The 22,287-nt window shown below is 33.9% G+C and overlaps 1 protein-coding gene across 1 annotated transcript in view; it reads right to left on the bottom strand.

Moving 5' to 3' along the window:
* Window positions 1-5,693: 5,693 nt before the first annotated feature.
* LOC124352944 overlaps window positions 5,694-22,287 on the bottom strand; it is a 62,453-nt gene continuing 45,859 nt past the window's right edge. Inside the window, exon 2 of the mRNA XM_046802685.1 lies at window positions 5,694-7,752. Coding sequence (XP_046658641.1) covers window positions 7,008-7,715 — 708 coding nt within the window. The 5' untranslated portion in view covers window positions 7,716-7,752 and the 3' untranslated portion in view covers window positions 5,694-7,007. The remainder of the gene's footprint in view (window positions 7,753-22,287) is intronic.

The following is a 22,287-nucleotide window of genomic DNA, read 5'->3' as shown; positions in this document are numbered from 1 at the left end:
ATATTTTTTGTCGCATTATATATGTTTACAAAGAACAGCTGATTAAAAATTTGAAAAGACTCTTTCACTTAATAACATATGTTTGCTGCAATGCATTTCTTACGGGTATTTCTGTAACCAGTGGGGCGGAATCCTGAATCGGGAAAGGGATAAAAAGTATCCTATAACCTTCTACAGATCAAGACGAACAAATTTAAAAAAAAAATTAGGCGAATCCGTCCAGCCGTTTGTGAGTGATGCTGTTACACACGAACAGTTTCATTTTTATATATATAGATTATCACTTAGCCATCATTCACTGATTGGATGTCTGCATGTCCACCAACTTAGTGAGTAGTAAAAGATAAAGGTAGAACATATGGTACACCCGTTTCATTTTAAGACTGCGGCTTAAAAAAGGCTAAATTTCTTACTATATAATTTTGTTTTAGTAACTTGATTAAAGAGTCATATATTTTTAAAAATATTGCTAGATTATAAAATGTAATCAGAGAGCATTAAACTGTCACATCTTAAGTACCTGTTAATGATTCGGATTCAAACATTACAATGTCCAAGGTAGGACCGACATCAGCGAGGAATTTAAGGAATTTAAACTTTCCACAAATCCTAAGAGAAAAAGCATTAAGAGATACTAACCCATTAGCTGTGAGCCTTGAAAACGTTTCAAGATAATTTGCCGTAGGCCGGTTCATTATTTTATTTTTATTTTCAATGTTTAGTTTTAAAACATTTCTCCGTCGTACATTTACAATTTTGAAACAGATACAATTTCCCCTCTCTAAAACCCAAATAATTAACTCAGGCTTTGATATTCCTTATTTGTTCTACCAAATAGTTACAATAACCTTTTTCATTTCCTTTTATTCACCATACAAATCAATACACATCTGTATTTTGAAAATAGTAAATCGTTTTCTAAAAAAACTCCACATATTTTAGTATAAACATTGGAACTTTAAATAATAACATGTCTCAAATCTTTTTATCTTGTACGGCATTTTTTTTAAATTTTTCTGATGGCTTTATATTTTATTTTTTATTCTATTCTTATATATTTATTATGTTAGGTTAAAAGAGTCTTTTAAATAAGCTACTCTACAACCTTTTATGCTATATTAACAAAGTTGTTTTTGATGCTAATTCAGCTGTGGTTACGTAACCTATCAGGTTTTCAATCTGACTTGTTTTCAACTTGAGATTAATCAAAAATACATTTCCAAGCAAGGACAAATTAAGACTAATTTACTGGTTCCATAGATGACCAAGTATGGCTTATCGTTCCTGTCCTGCTGACCTCTGTCAGTTGACAGTTGACAGTTCTATCCTGTCTCACGGGATGTATTGGTTGTGCAGGCTGTTATCAGAGAGGCCGCTGCGACATTAAGAGACGCCACACATTAACCCTCGGACAGACAGACATATGATTGACATCCAAGCGGCGATGGCGATGGCGGGAGAGCGCTAAAGGTTAAAGGCAGTGAAAGTCGTCCATACCGTACCATAAATGGCCGATTCGACTGAACCCCCATTGAGTCTTGCATCGTTCAAAGAGCCTTCAGAATGGTTGCTAAATAGATGCAAGTATGTAACCATCGTTTTTGCCATTGTGAGATAAAAACTGGGTTGGTTATATAAAGAAGAAAGCCTCTGAAACAGTACAGAAACAGTACAGTCAGCAGGCGATATTTTAACTTAGTAGATTTCTTAGCCAGATATATTATATCTGGTGAATATACTTTAGCATATCGGTTCAAGTTCAAATTTCAATAAAGAATATGTAGGTAGAGTTTCGTTATATATATATATATATATATATATATATATATATATATATATATATATATAAATATATATATTATATATAATATATATATAATTATATATATAAGATTATATATAAAATCTTAGAAAAGGGTGGTAAAACGCAAAATTATCCATATACTGTGTTCCCAAAAACGTGTGGGGTTTCTTAATGTGAGTGGACTGTGGAAAATACGAGCTATAAATCTTACTTACAAGTTGTTTTAAATGAAAGGCATTGATTTAATCTAAAGCTTACCACGTTGAGTCAAAGTTAGGATTTTATCTGATCTCTTTATTTTTATATGAGTTATTTACTTTGTTAGAATTAAACTACAACTTCTTATAATACGGATAACAACTATTTTATTTCGTATGCTGTTGAATAACAACGGTAAGAAATGAAATATTATAACTGGTAAAATCACTATTAGTGCAAATATTCATACATACTTCTTTTACAAGTATGGTTTGTTCGTCATAATGAAGCCTTATCCAAATTTCTTAATACGTAAAGTTATAACAATTAATATTAATACTAAATTTATGTTAACAATACTTTTCCAAAAGATTTATTTTTTGGACGAGACCCTTCAAAACCAAAGGTTTCAAATAAATGTGGAGTTGCCTGATGATAAAACCTTTGGTTTCGAAAGGCCTTGTCCAAAAAAAGGTTTTTTGGAAACGTGTTGTTAACACACATTTAGTACTATTTAAAAATTGTTTTAATTACTCCAGGATTCTTCAAAAATTAATATGTATAGTATGACTATTACTATGTAAAGCGCAGTATGTATTCACTAAATATATGTATATATATTTATTTATATATGTATATATACTTTTTAGATAAAAATTGATACCTGTATACAACGAACACGGCCAAAATAATGCAAAAGAATGCATATCAACCTATTCAACTTATTAACTTATTTGATGTAATAATAAGACAGAGAAAATGCCACTCACGTTATCTGTGAGGACACATTAAGTATATAAAAAAATATATTTTAAAGTATGTTTAACACTAATTATGGGATGAATACTTTATATGAATATTTCCAAAAATCCACAGTAATTAGATAGCACTTTGCATTGAGAAATTGTCATAAAAACACGAGATTCAACATAAAGTTTTCTTGATAGTAAATTTGTTAATTCCCTACCACACACAAGTACAAATAAAAGTTATCAATTACCACAACAGGGGATGTAATTCGGTTTACAAGACCAAAGCGCAATCGGTTTATACAGCGAACGTCCTCAGGTAAGGATTACAGGTAATTTCCGGAAGTATAGAGCTTGTACCGAGTAGCCCATCAACAATAGAACAAGAGCCTCAGATGAGTTGCCGTATTGTGTGTGTACAACAATAGCAGGTCCTGTACAACAAGCAATGCTGGACAAGACTATACCTTCGTCCATGTTCCATCATCTTAAGCATCTTGTTCTATGAAAATCATTATTAAACCCGAATATCGTAGGGAGTTTTTGTCACTAAAATTTCGTAGAAGGGTAGTTTTGTTTTGTCAGTGTTACAGTCTTTAAGTTTATTAATAATTTCATATTCAATACGTATAAAGAATCCATTTATGTGTGTATCCAATTAATTATTCTGTATATAGCCTACACGTATTCTATTATATAAAATATGAAACTTGTAATTTTATCACTGTCACTACCATCAATGAAAAATAAAATATATTTTTGGAATTTAATGAAAATATAAAATTTGAGAGACAACTTACGATATTTATATCTGAATAGAAAATAATGAGATTTATTCCATATTTAAATACACAGTAATAAACAGAAAACAATTCGTAAATTACACTGCCACTTATTTACAGTACAACCATAGACTTGCTAAATCATTTGGAAGTTTCTAATGTTCAGTGCAAAAACAAACACAATAATTATATTTGTAGACTTTTAAGATGGCACTTGGCAATTGATTGTGGTCTGCAATTGAGTATTCTTTATTAATTTTACAAATTGTAATTTTAGTGATTATATAACGGTTTTTGGACACTAGAAAGTAAAATTGTATCTTTAGTCATACTTGATTACACCAAAGTGATGTTTTCAATATTTCCATTGCTTTCAGATCCTAATCGTTTGAAATATTCAAATATTTGGTTGTATGTGAATACTGAGTTGAGCTCCGCTTAGTGCAACTTCTGAAATCTCACACTGGTAGACTAGAGTTCAAGTCTGTTTAAAGAGATATTCTTATTTAATCAACCCTTCCCTCCATAGCTACATTATGTGTATTTGATTCTAATTACCGTTGTAAATAACTATACAATGGCAGACTTTTTATAATATATATTATATTTCCAACATGGCAAACTAAAAAGGGTTGTAGGACAACGTTATCACAAAAGGATTCAAAACGTTGACCAAATAAACGTTTCATAAGTAATATAGTAGTGGAATAGGAGCCTTGTATATTGTTATCAAAACGTGTTAACATAAAGCTGTATTGTAATGTATTTATTGTACGGATTGTAATTATTTAATTCAATTATAACTAAATATGTTTAGCCAATCCGAATTTATGTGGATTTTTATTTTAAATTGCTCAAAAACGTAAATTACGTTTCATTTTTATATATATTCACATTCAAAACATTCTCGTTATGTTTACGAATATTACTGTAATTTACAATGAAAATAATGGTTTAATACTATACTTCCTGTACTATGGTACCAAGAGAATACTTTTATAATACATGAGTTATTTTCCGGGAGAGTCTCTGATTTAACCCATATCCTTACGCCTCACCGGACCTCTCACTAATCAATTACACACAATAAGTAAAATACAAGAAACTCAAGAGGCTGGAATAGCTCAAAGTATCCAATCATGAACACTTCAAAAAGTGAAACATTACAATAAATAAAACAAGTTGAGTATGAAAATAAATCACAGAGTCAAAAATCACATGTTATTTCAGGTTCTATATTAAATTTGTAAAAGCTTTACATTAAACAATAATCACGAATCACAATATTTAATCAATTAAAAGTATTTTTGATTCCCGGACATATAATTTCAAGACACAAAGAAAGACAAGTTGAATAAAGATAACTATCACTGGTCTACTGGGGTTCGCGACTATTTGGTTTATTTCATCCCATCGAACAGTAATATATTCAATCGTTTATTTCAGGGCTAAATGTATAACTACTCTAACTGTTACGGAGATAATCATATCGTCAGCATAAATCTGGCCTTAATAAATCTATATAGGATACATATTATGCGCTATATAATAAAAAATGAAATCGTACCACCTCGCAAATTTTCAAGGCTATAACTCATTTCATTAGGCTGTGTGTAATTGTGTCAAATTGTAAAATGTCATGTGTTTCTACTCCGTTTGTTAACAAATTTATTTCTTGTGTCGTTTTCCCGTTTACATCATGATTAACCATAAGACCTATGTAAAATCTTTCACAAGAATTCAGCCAAATACCAAGATGAGGCATACACCACTTTGAACTCGGGGTTACCTACGTAATAAGGAAGCTTCGTAAAAAATGTCAAGTCAAGGTGTAGGTTAGTTTGATCTTGCGATGTCATGAGAACAAACAGAGAGACAGAAATGATATTTTCCAGTCACTCGAGTCATAAACAACAAAGACAAAAACTTACCTTTTGTCCTTTAATTTTCACTGCCCTTAACTCCTTTTAATTTTCAATATCTCCTCAGTAACAATTTATTTAAATCCAATTACTAACCATAGACTTTTTTCTGATATTGACTCCTTATATTCTCCCACAATTCAAAGTCATTTTGACATCTGTGGAAGCTTCAAGGTTAAGCTTGAATCAAGTCGTATGATTTGTTTTAAACATACAGCATGGATAATTGAAGCTTCTATTGATCTGAACACTAATACAGCACTGCAAAGGCGTTTCTTTTCTGTAACAATTGTAATTTAAAGTAGTATATTGCGTAGGATATTAACAGCCCTTTTTGACCAAAGTGAATCATGAAGCAGGCTAATAATCAATTTTTTATTCAAAAGGTCAACAGGTGTATCCACGAGCACTTGCGTCTCATTTATATAATCATCGCTTGAAGCAATTCCTGAATAATCTTCAAGAACAACGGTCTGCTTTTCAGTAATGTCGTTCTGTGCAACTTTTGAAGCCAACTCATTCTCAAGATTTACCAAATCACATAATACAGCTGATGGGAATAAGACAGACTATTACAGCACATTACACTAGGTCTTTCCTCTAGATAATATTGCAGCTCTAGAACCTTAGTCACTTTTTCATCGACGATCTATTGAATATTCGGAAAGAAGCTCATATATCGGTGTCTACAGAAGTATGTTAGTGTGAACTTCATGACCCACAGAAATACCACTAGTTTAAAAAAAAAAGACAAGAGACCGATTTTGTATGAATAATTTGAATCTCAACATTCCTAGCTTTCTGACGTTCAAAGCATTCTGAACTTACTAGACATATAAACTAAAGCTTTAAAGGACTCTAAAACAACTTTTGAACATGTGCATGATAGTCATACACCCGCAGACAAGTATATTTTTACTACAATACATCTTATCTTTACACTTAGCACAGGGATTGTCTAGGGTACCATGACTCAACGTCTGGCTAATATAAAAAATAATAAAGAAGAAAAACCCAACAAACTGTGTAATATGTATATTAATAATAAAATACAGTAGAACCTTACCACTTATCAACCACTAATTAAATTATAAAATCTCGTCTTTGACCAGATAAGTATCGATTCTCACACCTGCCAAAAAATATCGAGATTACGCCACTCAAAGGGAACCGGGTAATCCAACAAGCTGCCCGAGCGGCTTAAAACACCGACAAGGTCGTTTTCCTGCTCCAACCACGAGGAGTTTGAGCGTTCTTACCTTAAGATAAACATCAATAAAACCTCAACAGTCAGAAGTCAAAGCTATCTGGAGGGGGAAAAAGTAGCGATCAAAGGGCGACATGAGATCATGTTCATAACTACATAAAATCTTAAGACGTAAATTGAATGTTAGAGACAATCACATTTTAAATAAACATCTATTCTTTTAAAAAGTACCGACAGTCGAGTTTAAGAGTAATACACCCTACAATGGCGGAAATCTGACACAGTTCAACGTTAAGGATTGACATGGAAATGTGTGTTTTTATCCAATGCGCAGTATCTCGGAGCTCAAACTCTTTGGAAGCTATAATTAAAAGTTAAACCAGTGAAGCAGAATAATTGACAGCCTACCTGTAATTTGAGTTGCGATGTTGAGGTCGGAGTGCTCCGTTCACTTCGGACGTCTTCGTGGCCACTCGGCTGCTCTCGGAGGTTCTCGGGTGTAATCGGTAACACTCGCGCAACTCCGTTATCAGCCCGCACATCACGCATGCTCACTTCACTTTTGATCGCACTCCACTTTCCTACACTGACGGGGAGATCGGTGAGTACATCCAGGTCGTCTTCGGAGTCATCGATGCTTCCCGTGGTAGCCATCGAGCTCAGAAGATCCTCGTCGGAATCATCGGGCTGCTCTAGATCGTCCAAGGCATCCAGGATATTGTTAAGGCTGGTGGAGTCCTCTGACTCGAGAGTAGTCGATGTGTTGTTCCGAGGAGGAGGGGGAACTGAAGTGGGTGGTGGAGGAGGGGGTGGAGGAGGAATAAGGTACTTTAAGACCCTTCGACGCTCCAAGCTATCTTCCTTGGTATTCCCGTTGCTGAACCGCCCTTGTGGAGCCACCACCTCGGCATCTGCGAAGGGGATGGTGTCCGACGTTGACGATCGCGGTCGGTAAGCTCTGGGCTGCGGCCTCGGAGGTTCTGTACCACTGTACACGAAGGTTTCCTCCAGGTCATCACTGTCCCTGGAAGTTTGCTGTCGGTACTCACTCATAGTGTCAAGCAGAACGATCCATGCTGCAGATATTTTTCTGAAAAAAATATAAAGATATATAAAGAATTTTTTGCGTAAATATGCACACAGATAAAAGTATGTTAATAAAACTCTAACCTATTTACCATTACGTTCGTAAGACAAATATAATTTTGCAATTCCGTTTGAAGGCTGTATGCCCAGCAAACCGTCTCAAGCGTTTCTCGGTAATTCCTCGCTTTCATTTATTTTCTCCGCTCTCGTATTTCAAACCATTTTGCTTATGTTTTCAGTAATACAAACATTTCAGAGAACTTGAATAAGTCTACATATGTTTATTGATATACTTATCACAATTAACAATGTTTACGGATAAATTTCAATTAGTATATATCACTTATAGTTCAAATGTTAATAAGGTCGAGATTGATTTCTAGTCATTGATCAGAAGACAATCCAATTATACCAGAAATGAATAATAAACTAGTGCAAAGTATTTTAATTTTATGCTACAACATTAACACGTATTTATCATTTATCATTATGACATTTAATTTAGACGGGACTAGTTATAAAATTAGGCATTTGAATTTCCTTGTACTTTACTTGCTTTCTCGTTGATGCTTCTAATTAGTTCCCTTCGAGGAACGGCCTCCAGTGATCCACATCCAGTAACTCAAAGGGCAGATCTTGTGATTGATCGTCAACACAATGTGTTGGCTGCTCAATGTATCAAGCGTCTGAGTTAATTAATATGGACAAGGGAACATCAGATATGAGATCAATCCATTGTTCTCTTCTCGTCTTTGATAACGATGCCGCACGGTGAGGCGCGGTACGACACATGACGTTACGCATCACTCACACATCGCATCATGATTCAGTCATCGTTTTCAAGGCAAGTGGTAATGGCACTAATGTCCATTAATTTCCTTTATTCTTAATAACAGTTTTATATGTGATATTGCTGAATTGATAGTTGTTTACATTCAACGATAATTTTAACGCAGTTGTATATAAATGCATTATTTAGATAATGTTGAGCGTTTTAGACTAATTGATATTTTAAATCCAATAATGCTACGTTGAGATTTTTTTATTGCTAGTTTTATATATGATATCGCTGAATTGATAGTTGTTTACATTCAACGATAATTTTAACGCAGTTGTATATGAATGCATTATTTAGATCATGTTTAGCGTTTAAGATTAATTGATATTTTAATTCAATAATGCTGTGTGGGTGTGACTGACAAAATATAAATAAATACAAATGTAAGAAAGAAAAAGAAACAGGTTTCACAAAAAATCTTGTTACTTTCAGATCATAAGGATATGATAGTTCGGTGTTTAGTCGGCAGGGAAAGCAGGCTACTGTGCGAGACTGTGTAATAGTAGAGAGCGAGAGAGAGAGTATGAAAGAAAGGCAGAGAATAGTAGAGAATAGCAGAGCGAAAAATATGTTTTACTTCGCGGTGTTTGTAAAATAGGTGTGGAACCACTCATTTCTAATGCCTGGAATTCTAATGCTGGAATATTTAAGTCTTGTGCCGTATTAATTCACTAAAGTACAAGACCTCCCGGGAGCCAGGTTGTCCGCAGTCGGCTCGCATCTCTACGGGCCATTACATAATACACCTCTAATCACCGACTGCGGCTCTGCAGGATAAGACCTGTCTGATAGCGCCATCAGCTGATATCTCCTTGTCTAATTCCCCAGTCATGGTTGAACGAGATTTCTCTCCTGATTTCACGTTCTGTATTCAAAACTACAGACATTTCACAATGGGCTGCAGCACAGCGTCTCGCATAACTGCATCACTTGCGCTCGATAGGCTGATTGTCTATACAGTGATGCAGTTCTTCTAGTGCTATTATAGTTGCAGTGGACTTTCTACTAGATGAGTTTTTTCTGTCACTTATTGTTTTACGAATAAATTGCTCGTTTCTCTTAAAAGTAAGAAAGGCAACTGCAATATTAGTCAGTGCATATATGAAAACATATAAAAGCACATATATTCTTAAAGTCCCGATTGAAGTACAAGAGTATCTCTGATTGAGATGGGATATCACTTTTTTATCTGTCTTGAATGTTTTTTTTCTAAATTTAAATTGTTTTAAAATCACCTTCATTATAGTCTTTAGACATAGGCAGTTAAAACATTGTTTTATAATGTGTCTGATAACAGGTGTTGCGTACGTAATAAAAAGTAAAGAAAGTCTTATTTTACCAAGCGAAGTTAGGGCCTAAAAGACCCTCTCTAACACTTGGGGCCAACTGTTTAAAGATGTCTTCCGAACTACCACCAACGCAACGGCCAGGTAAGCGGACTGCTTGCAAGGGCAGGATCGCTCAGCGGTCACCCATCCAACCAGAAGCCACGCTCGATGTTGCTTGATTCGGTTATCTCGTGATAACCGCCGTATCCGCTACACTGCGTAGTCGGTGGTTGTCTAGGTAAGAGCTTCCAATAACACTCCTGTTGAAGACCATGGATTACTGGACTTGACGGGATAAGATAGAAGTCATAAAACCCCGTTTTTCTATCGTAGTAACGGACCTAAGGGCTGCTTTAGGCTCTCACACCAATCAAATAAGACTAATCAAAGAGGATATATGCGTTTTATCATATTAATGTCATTTACTTCAGTGGTATCCAAGACAATTTTGTTTCCCAACTGAGGATACTCTATGTGATCCAACATGATCTATGAGACCATGAGACCAACAAGGACTATAAAACAACATGATTAAAGGTTACTAGCGCTGGTGTTTCACAAAAGGCATAACTTTCTCCAACGATGCTCGGGCCCATTATACCTTGTAGATAATGTCTCATGGTGCAATTTTTAAGACACGAGGGCAAGTGTCAAGTAATAACGTAAAGGAAAGGCACCAAGAGAGAGGTCTCAAGAGATACGACCTCAAGGACTGGGATTTGTCTCTTAATTGCTATCTTAGGAGATTATCTATAAAGTCATATAAAGGGTTTGCGTTAAAGAGTCCCTCGATGACTTAGCGTATGATTTTTATTTGATTGTCAAAGTGTAGTACAGTCACAAACCACCGTCACTGTCACGATCAATAATTCTGTTGTAATGATACAAAATACACATTGAGCAGTATTTACAACTAGACAATGTTTTCATTATTAATTTATAAAATCAATCATAAAATATATTGAGAGCGAGAGAGGAGGTGAAGAAACAAGGAAAAGAGGGAAGAAGATAGATTTTAAAATTGTATACATTTTTTTGTTAGGAATGTTTTTAAGAGAAATCTCTATTTCTTCTCAAATCCTGTCCTTTTATAGTCAGAGCAATTTAATAATTTATTCATACTTAAGATCCAGAATTGACGTGTTAATTCCCTGGACGTTTATACAGGATGACATTTGACGTTTGTAGGTTGGCCACACCGGGAACAACTGGTTTTTCGGTCCGTCTGATTCGAGAACCAGTTCACGAGAGATGATCCTACGCAAGAGCCCCACACAGACGCGCGCACACCTACATTACTACTACTACTACCACAACCTACTCTCCGACTGCCACTACCACTACCATTGATGGCGATCTTCTACAACGGATTGTATAATGAATGAGTTAAGGCGTAGCTGGCTACTGTCCGAGGCAGATCAAAGCTGGAGAACAACTGGTTCGATAAGTTGTCTTCTGTCCATCAGAGATTTGCATAAGCTTCTCCAAGGTGATATTGAGCCATTAAAAACTAATTCTTAAGTGAGTCCATGTTTTTCACACTGTCACAAAACTTTTTTATTCGTTTTTAATGGAAGTAGTATATGTTTAGTAAATATAGCAACGTGTTCGTAGTATAATTCCAAAGTCGTACATCATACTACTGACCTCTATATCTACATACATGGATACAAGATGAAAAAATCAGAAAAAGTATAAAATAACTACAATGACTTTAAACTGTTAAATTATTTTCATAGTTCCAATATAATTAAAAACCTTATTAAACCAGTTACAATACCAGATTATAATTTTGAAGTTAAAAGCGTGCTCGTGTCTGTTTCTGAATAAAAATAACAGTTTTCTTTATTACCCTCTACTTACCAATTGTCAACATTGCATTTGTGTTCTCTAGAAAACTCTACTGCACTTATATCTTGAAATTATCTTTAAGCTTATGGTTAAGGAATCTGGGAAGACAAAACATTGAAAGCATTATTACATCAAATTATAGAATCTAGTTGGGAAGACGATTTCAGAAATTTGCCATAGTTGTAGTATCAAAAGGTATAACACAACGTTTCGAGAGTTGGAATCTATTCTCTTTTTCAGGTGGAGGAGGTATTAATACATACAAACATAAAGAACAGAAAGAAGTAAAGAAGTGAAATAAAAGTGTTCAAACGTACGTAAAATCCGCTTGGAGTTCAGTCCAGGTTTTGTCGCTGCACAGAATGCCAGTCCCGAGCACACACCACAAGTACGAGGATCACACTTTATTTCGTGTGTATGCGCGTGACTGAGTGCATTGCGTGTGGGACAGTGACCAAGCGAGTGTTGTGTTCATGCGTGCAGCACAATCGCGAGTGACTCAAATTTTTATTAATTTTCCTATTACCTTAGTCTTCTAACATTGTTATGTCATGCTGTTTTTATTTTGTTTCGTGACTTTTCATATATTAAATATATTAAATTTTTTCAACTCTTCCTTTTCATTGAAACCCAATAAAAACACTATTTTCCTTAGTCAATAAATATTATTAAAACGGAATTGGACTCATGCTCATGCTCAGACGTTGTACACCTATTTATATAGTATTTCAATATATTAATTTAGAGCAAGATTATACGTAGTCAAAAAATAACGAAACTGCCTCTATAATAACAAAAGTTATGTATATTTTTACCGAAATAAATTTATTTTTGATTGACTGATCTGATCTAAAAAGTCTTCTATGTGGCAGTCGGGTGTAACAGGATTTAAAGGATGGATAAAGATGGAGGACTGGGATTGCCTCCAGAACATATCCTGATACCATGCTACTACCACCATTAGGGAAGATAGTGGGCATTATTTCAGTCATGAGAAAGGCTAGCTCTGTTCCATCATCACAATCAGCGCAAACAGGGTACGATTCTCACTCCCAGGCCAGATCTATCGATAAAATTATCCCCTAGTATGTGACATTAGCTTCTAGAGATAGACTAAGCTAAACATTCACTAGGTTTTCTAATTAATAATAATAGTATTTTTTATTGCAGGAAACGATTTCAAATAATTGACTTACTAGAGTCATTTAAAAATAAGAAAGCAAATAAATAATAAAAATAATTTCAAGTAAATAAATAAATATCAAGATAACATTACATTTTGTCACCTGATCGTCGGACATCAACTACCATTTTTCTTTAGACATAAGAAGGGGAATTATGGAAATATTTATTTTTACTCTGTTACTGATGGTATTCTCAGCGCTGAATCGCAAACTTGTCAACTTTATAAAATGCCCTTGACACCGTGAAGTTTTTTCTGGTAACTGTCTTATCTTTTCAGGGAGCTTATTTAGATCTCACACCAAAATCTTAATTTAATAGGCCAAAGTAGGCTACCTTTAAAACATCCAAGGATCAAAATTAATTACGTAAGATATAAATTCCTGAGGCAATCTTTGAGCAGACATTACCGGTGTAACCGGTCCATGTCAGACCTCGATCAAGCTGCATCGCAATAAACTTGTGGATTCTTCTCCTCCTATTATAGCTTCATTGACCATTACATTCGCCTTTCGTTTTCATGGTGTCGAAGATAGAAACTGATCACGCTGGTTTTGAACAATTTGTTTTAAATGCATTCTTGAAAAATGTAGCAGACATGCATTTAGTTGTTCAAAGGCTTTTATTTCAAGATCTTTTTCGTTTTTTTTATCTGGTACAGAGAGTCGTATCGTCCACATACTGAATCATATTTCCATTACGGAGTGATGAACTCCATTTTTTTATGTGGACGAGAAATAGAACTGGCCCTAGAATTCATCCCTGGGGGACTCTATAGGGCATTTTAACTTCGTCTGACAGGGTATTCGCGATCTGCACACACTCTATCATTTAGGTATGATGAATGTTATCTGTGAGGCAGACCACGAACACAACTTGCCCGCTAAGTACATGTTCTTGTCTCTCCAAGCCACCTAAATCAGAGTCAATGATACTCTAGACAGCATCAATAGTCAATTTACTTTGTTTAAATCCAAAATCCTCAAAGCGATCAAGGAAGGATTTTTCTAATATTTTGATTAGGCCGGAATAATGGAAATATGACAATAGTTACTTGTCAAGTAACTATTTTTTTTAATGGAATGACTTTTGCTTTCTTCAAAGCAGATGTGAAGACACCTTGAACGTATAACATCTTGATCAATTGTGTGAGTAACCACACAGACTTTTGATGATTGATGATTTTGACGCTGATCTCATCAGACTTTTAACTCCGACACTATACGGGCCAACTCCGCCTCTCTCACAGAAGACAGAACCATGGACGAAGAGACCAGCCCTGTCGACGAGTCCTCTCAGCGTTGCTGTTCCTATTAAGAAATACAGCAACTGTGGATAAAAAAATTCTTAAACTAACTTGCCACTTGAAATTTATTTCTTATTTTACCGTATATCTAGGGTTTCGGCTTAAATGTTTTTAGTTCTGCATTTGAGAGTTGTAATTATTTTTCAGGAATTTAGCTGTATCTTCGACAGAAACAGTCAAATTCTGAGAAATGTGTCAACATCAATTTTCTGTACCCGGTGGAGGTTCTACTGTCAAGAATAAAAGAACCAGAGGTGCTCTCCTGGGTAATTATCAACAAATGCATACATTTATCTCGTCTGGCAACAAGCTTCCATATAAGGCTCAAGATAATGAAGTAAGTGATGTGGGTCAACACAACCGCGCATTCGCGTCTTTTACAGTTTAGTTTTGTTCTGGAATGAGTGTTCGGAATTTGGTCCCACAATTTAAAATACATTGATTATATAACACAATATTTCCAGTAGTGACGTTGCACGAGCGACTCCTGTGCAGTTTGGCGCGCCGGGTGCTTGTCGACTCTAATCAGCCGAGGGAAAGTGCGGCTGTGTGCAGCGCAGCTCGCCGCAGCGGTTGTCGGGAAGTACAAATGGCCGTGACTTGTGGTAGGCCTCAGCGCTAACGGTTTGGCGGGACGTGAGAGGAGAGACTAACGGGTAACGGCGAATTTACAACAGAACACTTCTCGCCATTGTGGTGGCATCAGTTTTATACTCGGACACAGTGAAAAATACAATAACTGCCTCGTTAAATTATGCCAGTTCAGTTAGTAGCTATAGTATACTCCGCAGGATACAATTAGTGCATTAGTCTGCACTCCAATAATTAGCGTGTTGCATAATCGTTGGCTCAAGCACCAGCTGCTAAGTTCTGATCGCATTAGGGGCAGACTACTAATTTTATTATAATATAGGTACGAATTTATTATGGTATATTAAATGAGAGTTCACTTTATTTTTACGTTAGAGATAAGGATAACTAGCTGAAAATAATTTTATGAAACGTCCCGATGAGTTTTTATTATTTTTATATAATAAATTATTGTAACAGTCAATAGGATTTCTCCTTTCTCCCCTTATTGTGAGATGATATTAATATTCTTGTATTTATCAAGTAGCTAATTTTGTTTCCCTGACTACTGCATTTTACTGCACAACAGAACAAAGTAATTAAACAGATTTTATCACAAATTCAAAGCTAAAACATTAATATTAACATATATTTAAATTGCCTTTTTGTGTTTTTTTACGTAATCTGTTCATATAAATTACCATAATCCTTCCAAATAATAAACATACCTTAAAGTGATCAATAATGTATTCAAGGTTGTATGTAGGGTTCAAAAGAATTAAAACTATACTGAATTTATCCCCATTTGTGCAGTACTTAATACAAGATTATGTTAATTTAATAGTGCTTTAAATTATTTTACTTGAGCTCCAGTTCGTTTCTCACCTACAAAATGCGAGGAGACAGTGACAAAAGGAAACTGGGCAATCGTCCAACTTTTAAGGAGGACGGATTTATCCTTAACCTCAAGGGGCAGATTTATTCAGGATCCTTTCCATTTATCGTCACTCCTTGATTCTGGATAAATATTCTTTCAATACAACTCGTTTGTTGAATGGTATTTAAAAGGTTCTACATTCAGGGACGACTCTCTAATGTTAAGTACTTTATTATGACACATTTTTTTCAATTTCAAAATTTTACATCCAATACAAACTATTTTTTTTTTTTTTTTAAGAAATTCGATTTTAAATCAAAACAAATCTAATGTTCCTTTTCTAATAATTGTTTAATATTATAATATTCTTAAATTTCAGATGTTTGTTCTTATATATAATATGGTATATTAGTATTTGTGTACACCCCAAGGAACATATCTAAAGTATGTGTGCGTACCATTTTGCCACTAAGTTTAGTTTAAATCAATTAGAAATTAAGGGAGTTATGATTTTTCATAAACATTTTTATTAAATTATTTTAGTTAACAGATTTCTAAAAAATCAAAGTTTCTACAACTATTAAATTGTAATAAACGGGTTTATATACTCCTTTAGGGGTTTCACATTGAATTAATAAAGCAATGTTAAATTAAATAAATACAAAATAATAGAACAGATATGTTTTTCACCATACTAAAAATATCAAATCATCAAGTAATTTGTGAGGATGTGGGTGTTTTAATATTAGACATGAAACTGATATCCGTTGGTGATGAAGCATCGATGACCAGATGAGAGTTCTGCGCGTGGTGGTCACAGGAGAAGCAATTATTAAATTCCCTGAATCTGATCGGTATTTATTTCGGGATACTCCACTAGCGAACTTGATTATTTTACGTAACTGTAATATAATAACATATCAAAGCTATATCTAAATGTTCCGGTGCATTTTCATGCTACCCGTATTCCCCCATCTAACCCGTTTAGCACATCATAATTAATTTGCGACTAACAATAGTGTTTTCCGAGATGGTCAAGTAAAATATTTACTAAGCCTCACTGAATACACGTCCGTCCTACTACAAGAGTCGGAGAGCATGCACGACCAGACTGCTGAATTGACTGCTTCTGCAAAAATCCGTCCACTGACAAACTGACTGATCCTCGGTCAAAGGTCAGATGACTATACCTTTCACACTGACTGACCCGTTCACAGTGGCAGTCACACGCCGCAAATTACTTCGAATTTTGTAACAAAACCCCTTTCTGGAGGTTTCTGTTTAGAATTCGTACCAATTTAGATGCCGGACTTTGAAGCTACCCCTGATTTGAACTCCACTATGAAAACTTTTATGTAATCTTTGAGTACATTTTAAACGTATATTTATAATATGTTTATAATTTATAATATGTTCTGCAACGTTCATTATTAAAAGTGTTTTGTTAATAAAAACTTGAAATCGACGTTTCGGAAACTGATATCTCCTCTCTTATTCAAGTACCCATCTTTAAAACATTAGGTTGAGCCTAAATAACAGTTCTTACCAGCAATGGTGCTGAACAACTCAAAGTTATGCTTTATAAAGTTGAGATATTTTATTTTATATATTTGGTAACACTTCCAAACGTTGGTGAATGATCTCAATTATGTTGTGCTATCAATGGCCAAATTATTTTCAAATGTAACCGGTCTTATATTTGAATATAAGTGCTTCCCCACAGCACAAAGCTCTCAATGTTGAGACGACTCAAATTAATCTGTTATGATTTAAAGAGAACAGCGTACAACTAAATTCCGACTTAGGATGAAATCCCTGCCAAACTTTGGAACCTTTTCAGTGGGGTTATTGTTATTATTATTATAAACTGCCTATATCCTCAGAAAGATACATTATACATTATTACTTTACAAAACAAGACTATTAATTTGTTCAAATGTTATAAACCCACTGTTTTGAACAATTCATTTGTTTTAATTAAGCAGTTATAAAAACAGTTTTTTTAAATATTTTCTTACAAATTGTTTTTTACTGTGTACAAAATCAACGAAGCCTGTTACGCAACACATGGTATAGCGTATAAATGCCTTGTTCGAAACCACACACAAGAAGACTGTTAGATACATTTTTTAAACACAGTATCCAAGTCTTAATTTGTTTTTGCTATATGTAAGTAGTATAGGACTCTAGGACTTGTAATTTTAGATTGTAAAAATATAACTTTTTAAGTTTAATAGGCCTATAATATGTTTTAGTGTAATATAACGTGCTGAATATTATTATTCAAATATATTTTAAATTTCATGTCACTAGTTGTTTTCTTTATTCGGTCAAACAAACTTGTCAAATGTGAAGTAACAAGTTAAATACAGCCTGCATTAAGCATATATCTTTTTTATGCCTATTTCGGTGAAATTCGTTTAGTTTTGAGTAAGATTCAAACAATTATACTAACTAGGAAAAAACCATACAACCCACTAAATACACACTATATTCGACGTTCATTTGAGCTAGGATCATAGGTTAAGGCCGTTGAAATTAAATACACCTTGAATATTAAAGAGTTAACCTTGAAATAGTGTAATCAATTGATAAATCGTGAACCCAGTTGTTTCTATGTTTTCATAACTCAAACGTCTTCTTGACGTATACCTTCGCATGCCAAATAGCGGTAATATTTAAATAAGTCATTACTTTTCCATATTTAATAAATGAGGTACATGCACAGATTTGCATTTGGTGCTATATTTATTAACCTAGCACCTGTAGTTGTAACTTAAAAATCTAGGAATGAATTTGATACATTGAACATTAATTTATTAATCCAATGATTAAGACATGTTGCAATAAAAGTTAATAGCAAGACTTATGCATACACAGCAACATTAATGGTGAGATCATTAATTAAGGCATTCACTTGTTTATCAAAGTTCTTGCAAATGTTTAAATGAAGTGCTACCTATGTTATTAATTAATTTAATGATTTCATTAAACCCCTGCAAAGCTTCTGTGCATATTTTATGTAAAAAAATACTTAAAATAAAAGATGTTTTACTTGCAGTACGTAGTTAATGTTTCGCTTCATGGCCGAAATTTTAACTTATTTTAGTGAGTTATATTTGGTTGCCATCGATAAGATTTATATACGAGTAGATGACTACAAAAGCTATATAATTACTTTCCTGATTTATAAAAGAGGTCTGGTGTTTGAGAACTGATAGGCATTATTGGAAGTCAAAAAGTACTTAATTACTTGTTGAAACATTCAACCTCCAATTATTAAATGTCAAAGTTGTCTCCGAATTAGCTTTTACTTTATCAAGCGCTTAAGCTCTTATAATTAACTGAAGTACATTTTGACGTCTCAATCCATTTCTTGGGTTATTGGTAAAATGCAGCAATAATGTCGACATTTACTATTATGGATAACCTGTTATTAATTTTTTTATGTTAAAACACTATAATTAGGAATCCCTTACCGAAGACGGAAATCAGAGAGAGAGAGAGAGAGAGAGAGAGAGAGAGAGAGGGGGGGGAGGGAGGGAGAGAGAGAGGGAGAGGGAGGGGGAGGGAGAGGGAGAGGGAGGGGGAGAGGGAGAGAAAGGGAGAGAGAGAGAGGGAGAGGGAGAGAGAGAGAGAGAGAGAGAGAGAGAGAGAGAGAGAGAGAGAGAGAGAGAGAGAGAGAGAGAGAGAGAGAGAAGAACGTAAAAAATACAAATATAAATATCAAACTGCCATTTAGGATTGATAACATTACATTTTAAACATGATAAACTATAATTCTTTATTAATACTATAACAACTGTTAAAGAAATATTCATTTATATATAAGAGTACATATATGTAATGGACACGTAATGAAAAAAAACAAATCTCCAAGAATTGTATCGAATTCACTAAGATAGAACTAAATGTTTGTATTACATTTTAGTCTATATTTTAATGATTTATTATATAGACAATAGTTCGTCCGTCTTGATATGAAGAATTAGGTCGCGTTTGTGACAGCTGAAATATTATTAATTTATTTCTCATGTGATATTTACATGTACTCAATATTTCGAAAGCCGTCAGGGGTTATAACTAAATACGGAAAATATGGGTTATAACAAAACGTTAGGAAACGTTATAAACATTCCAAAATACCTGTCTAGTTTGTTTAAGTCCATAAATGGCGTTTAGATTTTTTTTTATTTTGAAAGGCTCGCCATATTTAAACGAAATGTTATAATTTCCACAATGGGCTCCTAATTTGGAAATTTGTTCAAATTTATTATTCCCCAAAAGCAATTCATGACTAGAAGAAGTAATTACACACAGTTGTAAGTACAAACTAATCTAAATCGTGGTAATACATTTAAGTAATAAAACCTTTGCTATCAAATCATTTTTCAACAAATACATAAACTTTCTTTGTGTTAGTTCCCACCTTACTGATTAATAAATAATAAATACGTCTTGTTAGGTAACAACAAAAATTTTACAAATTATTTTTATTAGTGTGTACATAATTAAACAATTGAGGTAATAATTAAGAAAACTAGGAAATATTACTAGTATTTGCCAAGTGGATTTCCAGAACGACATTAAACATAAATACGTAATTTCTACGGCAGATTTTTTTAAAGACGGAATTTCAAAAACTGTTAAAAGATATGATAAGTGCTTGAATTTGTATGGTGAATATGTAGAAAAGTAGAGAAAAGCTGTAGTTTTAACATTTATATAATAAACTTTTTGTATCTCAACTGGTTTATTTTTTATTTCTAAACGGAGGTTACTTTGTGGACGACCCTCGTATATTTTTAATGAGCATAATGCGAAGTTAATCAATGCCAATTACAAACTTGACACCATTGTGCGACTAATAGTTGAACCACACTCTGAGCTCTTGACAGTAATTAGGATGTACCAAACATGAGGACATATTTGCATGCCGCAAAAGCAAATATGATGATGCGTGACGTCATCAGTCTGTTGCTTAATAGTTTGATTATGATTAATGGACTGTTAACGACGCGCCCGACGTATGAACTCTGTTTACGACTACTTTGCATTAGAATTGTACCTCTACCCGTCAACGTGATGGTATCTACTCTTTCACAATGTACGCACCCAAATCAGTACATGGTGGTACATTATATTAGTTCACGTTTGGAATCAAATATACATTTCGAGCACCAGTTTATGTATGTTAATGAATTAAGGACAGACCTTCCTAAAATCCTGTCGTTGTTCTTGGTACATAGGTTCCTATTATCCAAGCAAGAACCTTATTGATTTGAGGTAACTTCAAAATCAAAACTAAAGTTAAAAATAAATTCTAACGTTTTTCGATGATCTCGTGAATATTCATTGTAAAAAATATCAAATCGCAGTACTAACAGACGTATACAAATTATATGATATTTTAGCATGAGACAGTAATATATGAGACGAAGGTTGGATTGCTTGGTAACATTTGTTACTCAGTTATATCGGTTTAATAAAGTTAAATGTCCCGGTGTCTTTTCTTATTAACACTAAACTTTCAGTACCAAAACGTCTATGTTACTTTATAAAAAGTATAGATATCTTTACTATGAACCTTTACGTGGGACTGAGAGTGTTAACATTGTGTACTATAGCTAGTCCTGTATTGCTTTTTAATTTAGAAAATGTATTAGTATTGGCTTTGAAATATCTGGAACCTGTTTATAAAGAGCTGATTCAATAGTGAATTTATACGAAGTCTTAAAATTAATTTTAAATTAAGAATTTGTAAATTAAAGGAAATAAAATATCAAGATGGTGAGAACTACATTCTCCATCGGCATTATTTTTAAGTAAATTCTTATCTAATCCTCTTACCTTTGCAAGTAAAGGCATGAAAATGCAAAAGGCATATTTAAAGAAACGTTCAGTACAAACGCAGGGAGATATTTACCTCCCTGTTAGCGGTAATCAAACAGAACCGCAATCAGAGTTTCATCGCTGTGAAGATTTTCATTTTGTAAACAAGTATTTTTACTCTGGCAGGCTTAAAATATAAATTAAAATAATCTGATAAATATACTACATTACGCTATTTTACTTATTTCTTTACGGATGCATTGTATTATTTTTTTTTTTTTTAATTTTATACTTTAACAAATTACTAAATGTTCATAAAAATATAATACTATGTGATTTTATGTTGATTTCAGCCCAAACTGACTACTAAGACAATAGGAGTACATAATAACTCGCCAAATAGAGAGTTATATGAATTCAACTGTATTTGCTTATAATGAACTTATTAAAGATGAAATAAAGGAATATGTGCTAGGACAGTCTTCTTGTCCTCTTGTATATAATAACTATGTAATTACACGTATTATATACCGTCCTTAAGAAAAGGAAGGTTAGCGCTCATCGTTCGAAACTGAAATATGTAAATCAAGAACATGACATAAAGAATCGTAACTAGAACATCTTTACAAAACACATCAACTCGCTCAGAGGCTTCCAACGCTTTCTGAGGCCTGAGTTGGCCAACCTGACGCAGTATGATTACAATAATTGCAAAGTCAAGGCTAGAGAGTGCCCGGCCCACCTGTCCGAGTTGT

This window comes from Homalodisca vitripennis, chromosome 1 (genome assembly GCF_021130785.1).
Source record: "Homalodisca vitripennis isolate AUS2020 chromosome 1, UT_GWSS_2.1, whole genome shotgun sequence".
NCBI lineage: Eukaryota > Metazoa > Arthropoda > Insecta > Hemiptera > Cicadellidae > Homalodisca > Homalodisca vitripennis.
Note: the sequence above shows the minus strand (reverse complement) of the source record. Positions and strands in the feature narration are given on the sequence as shown.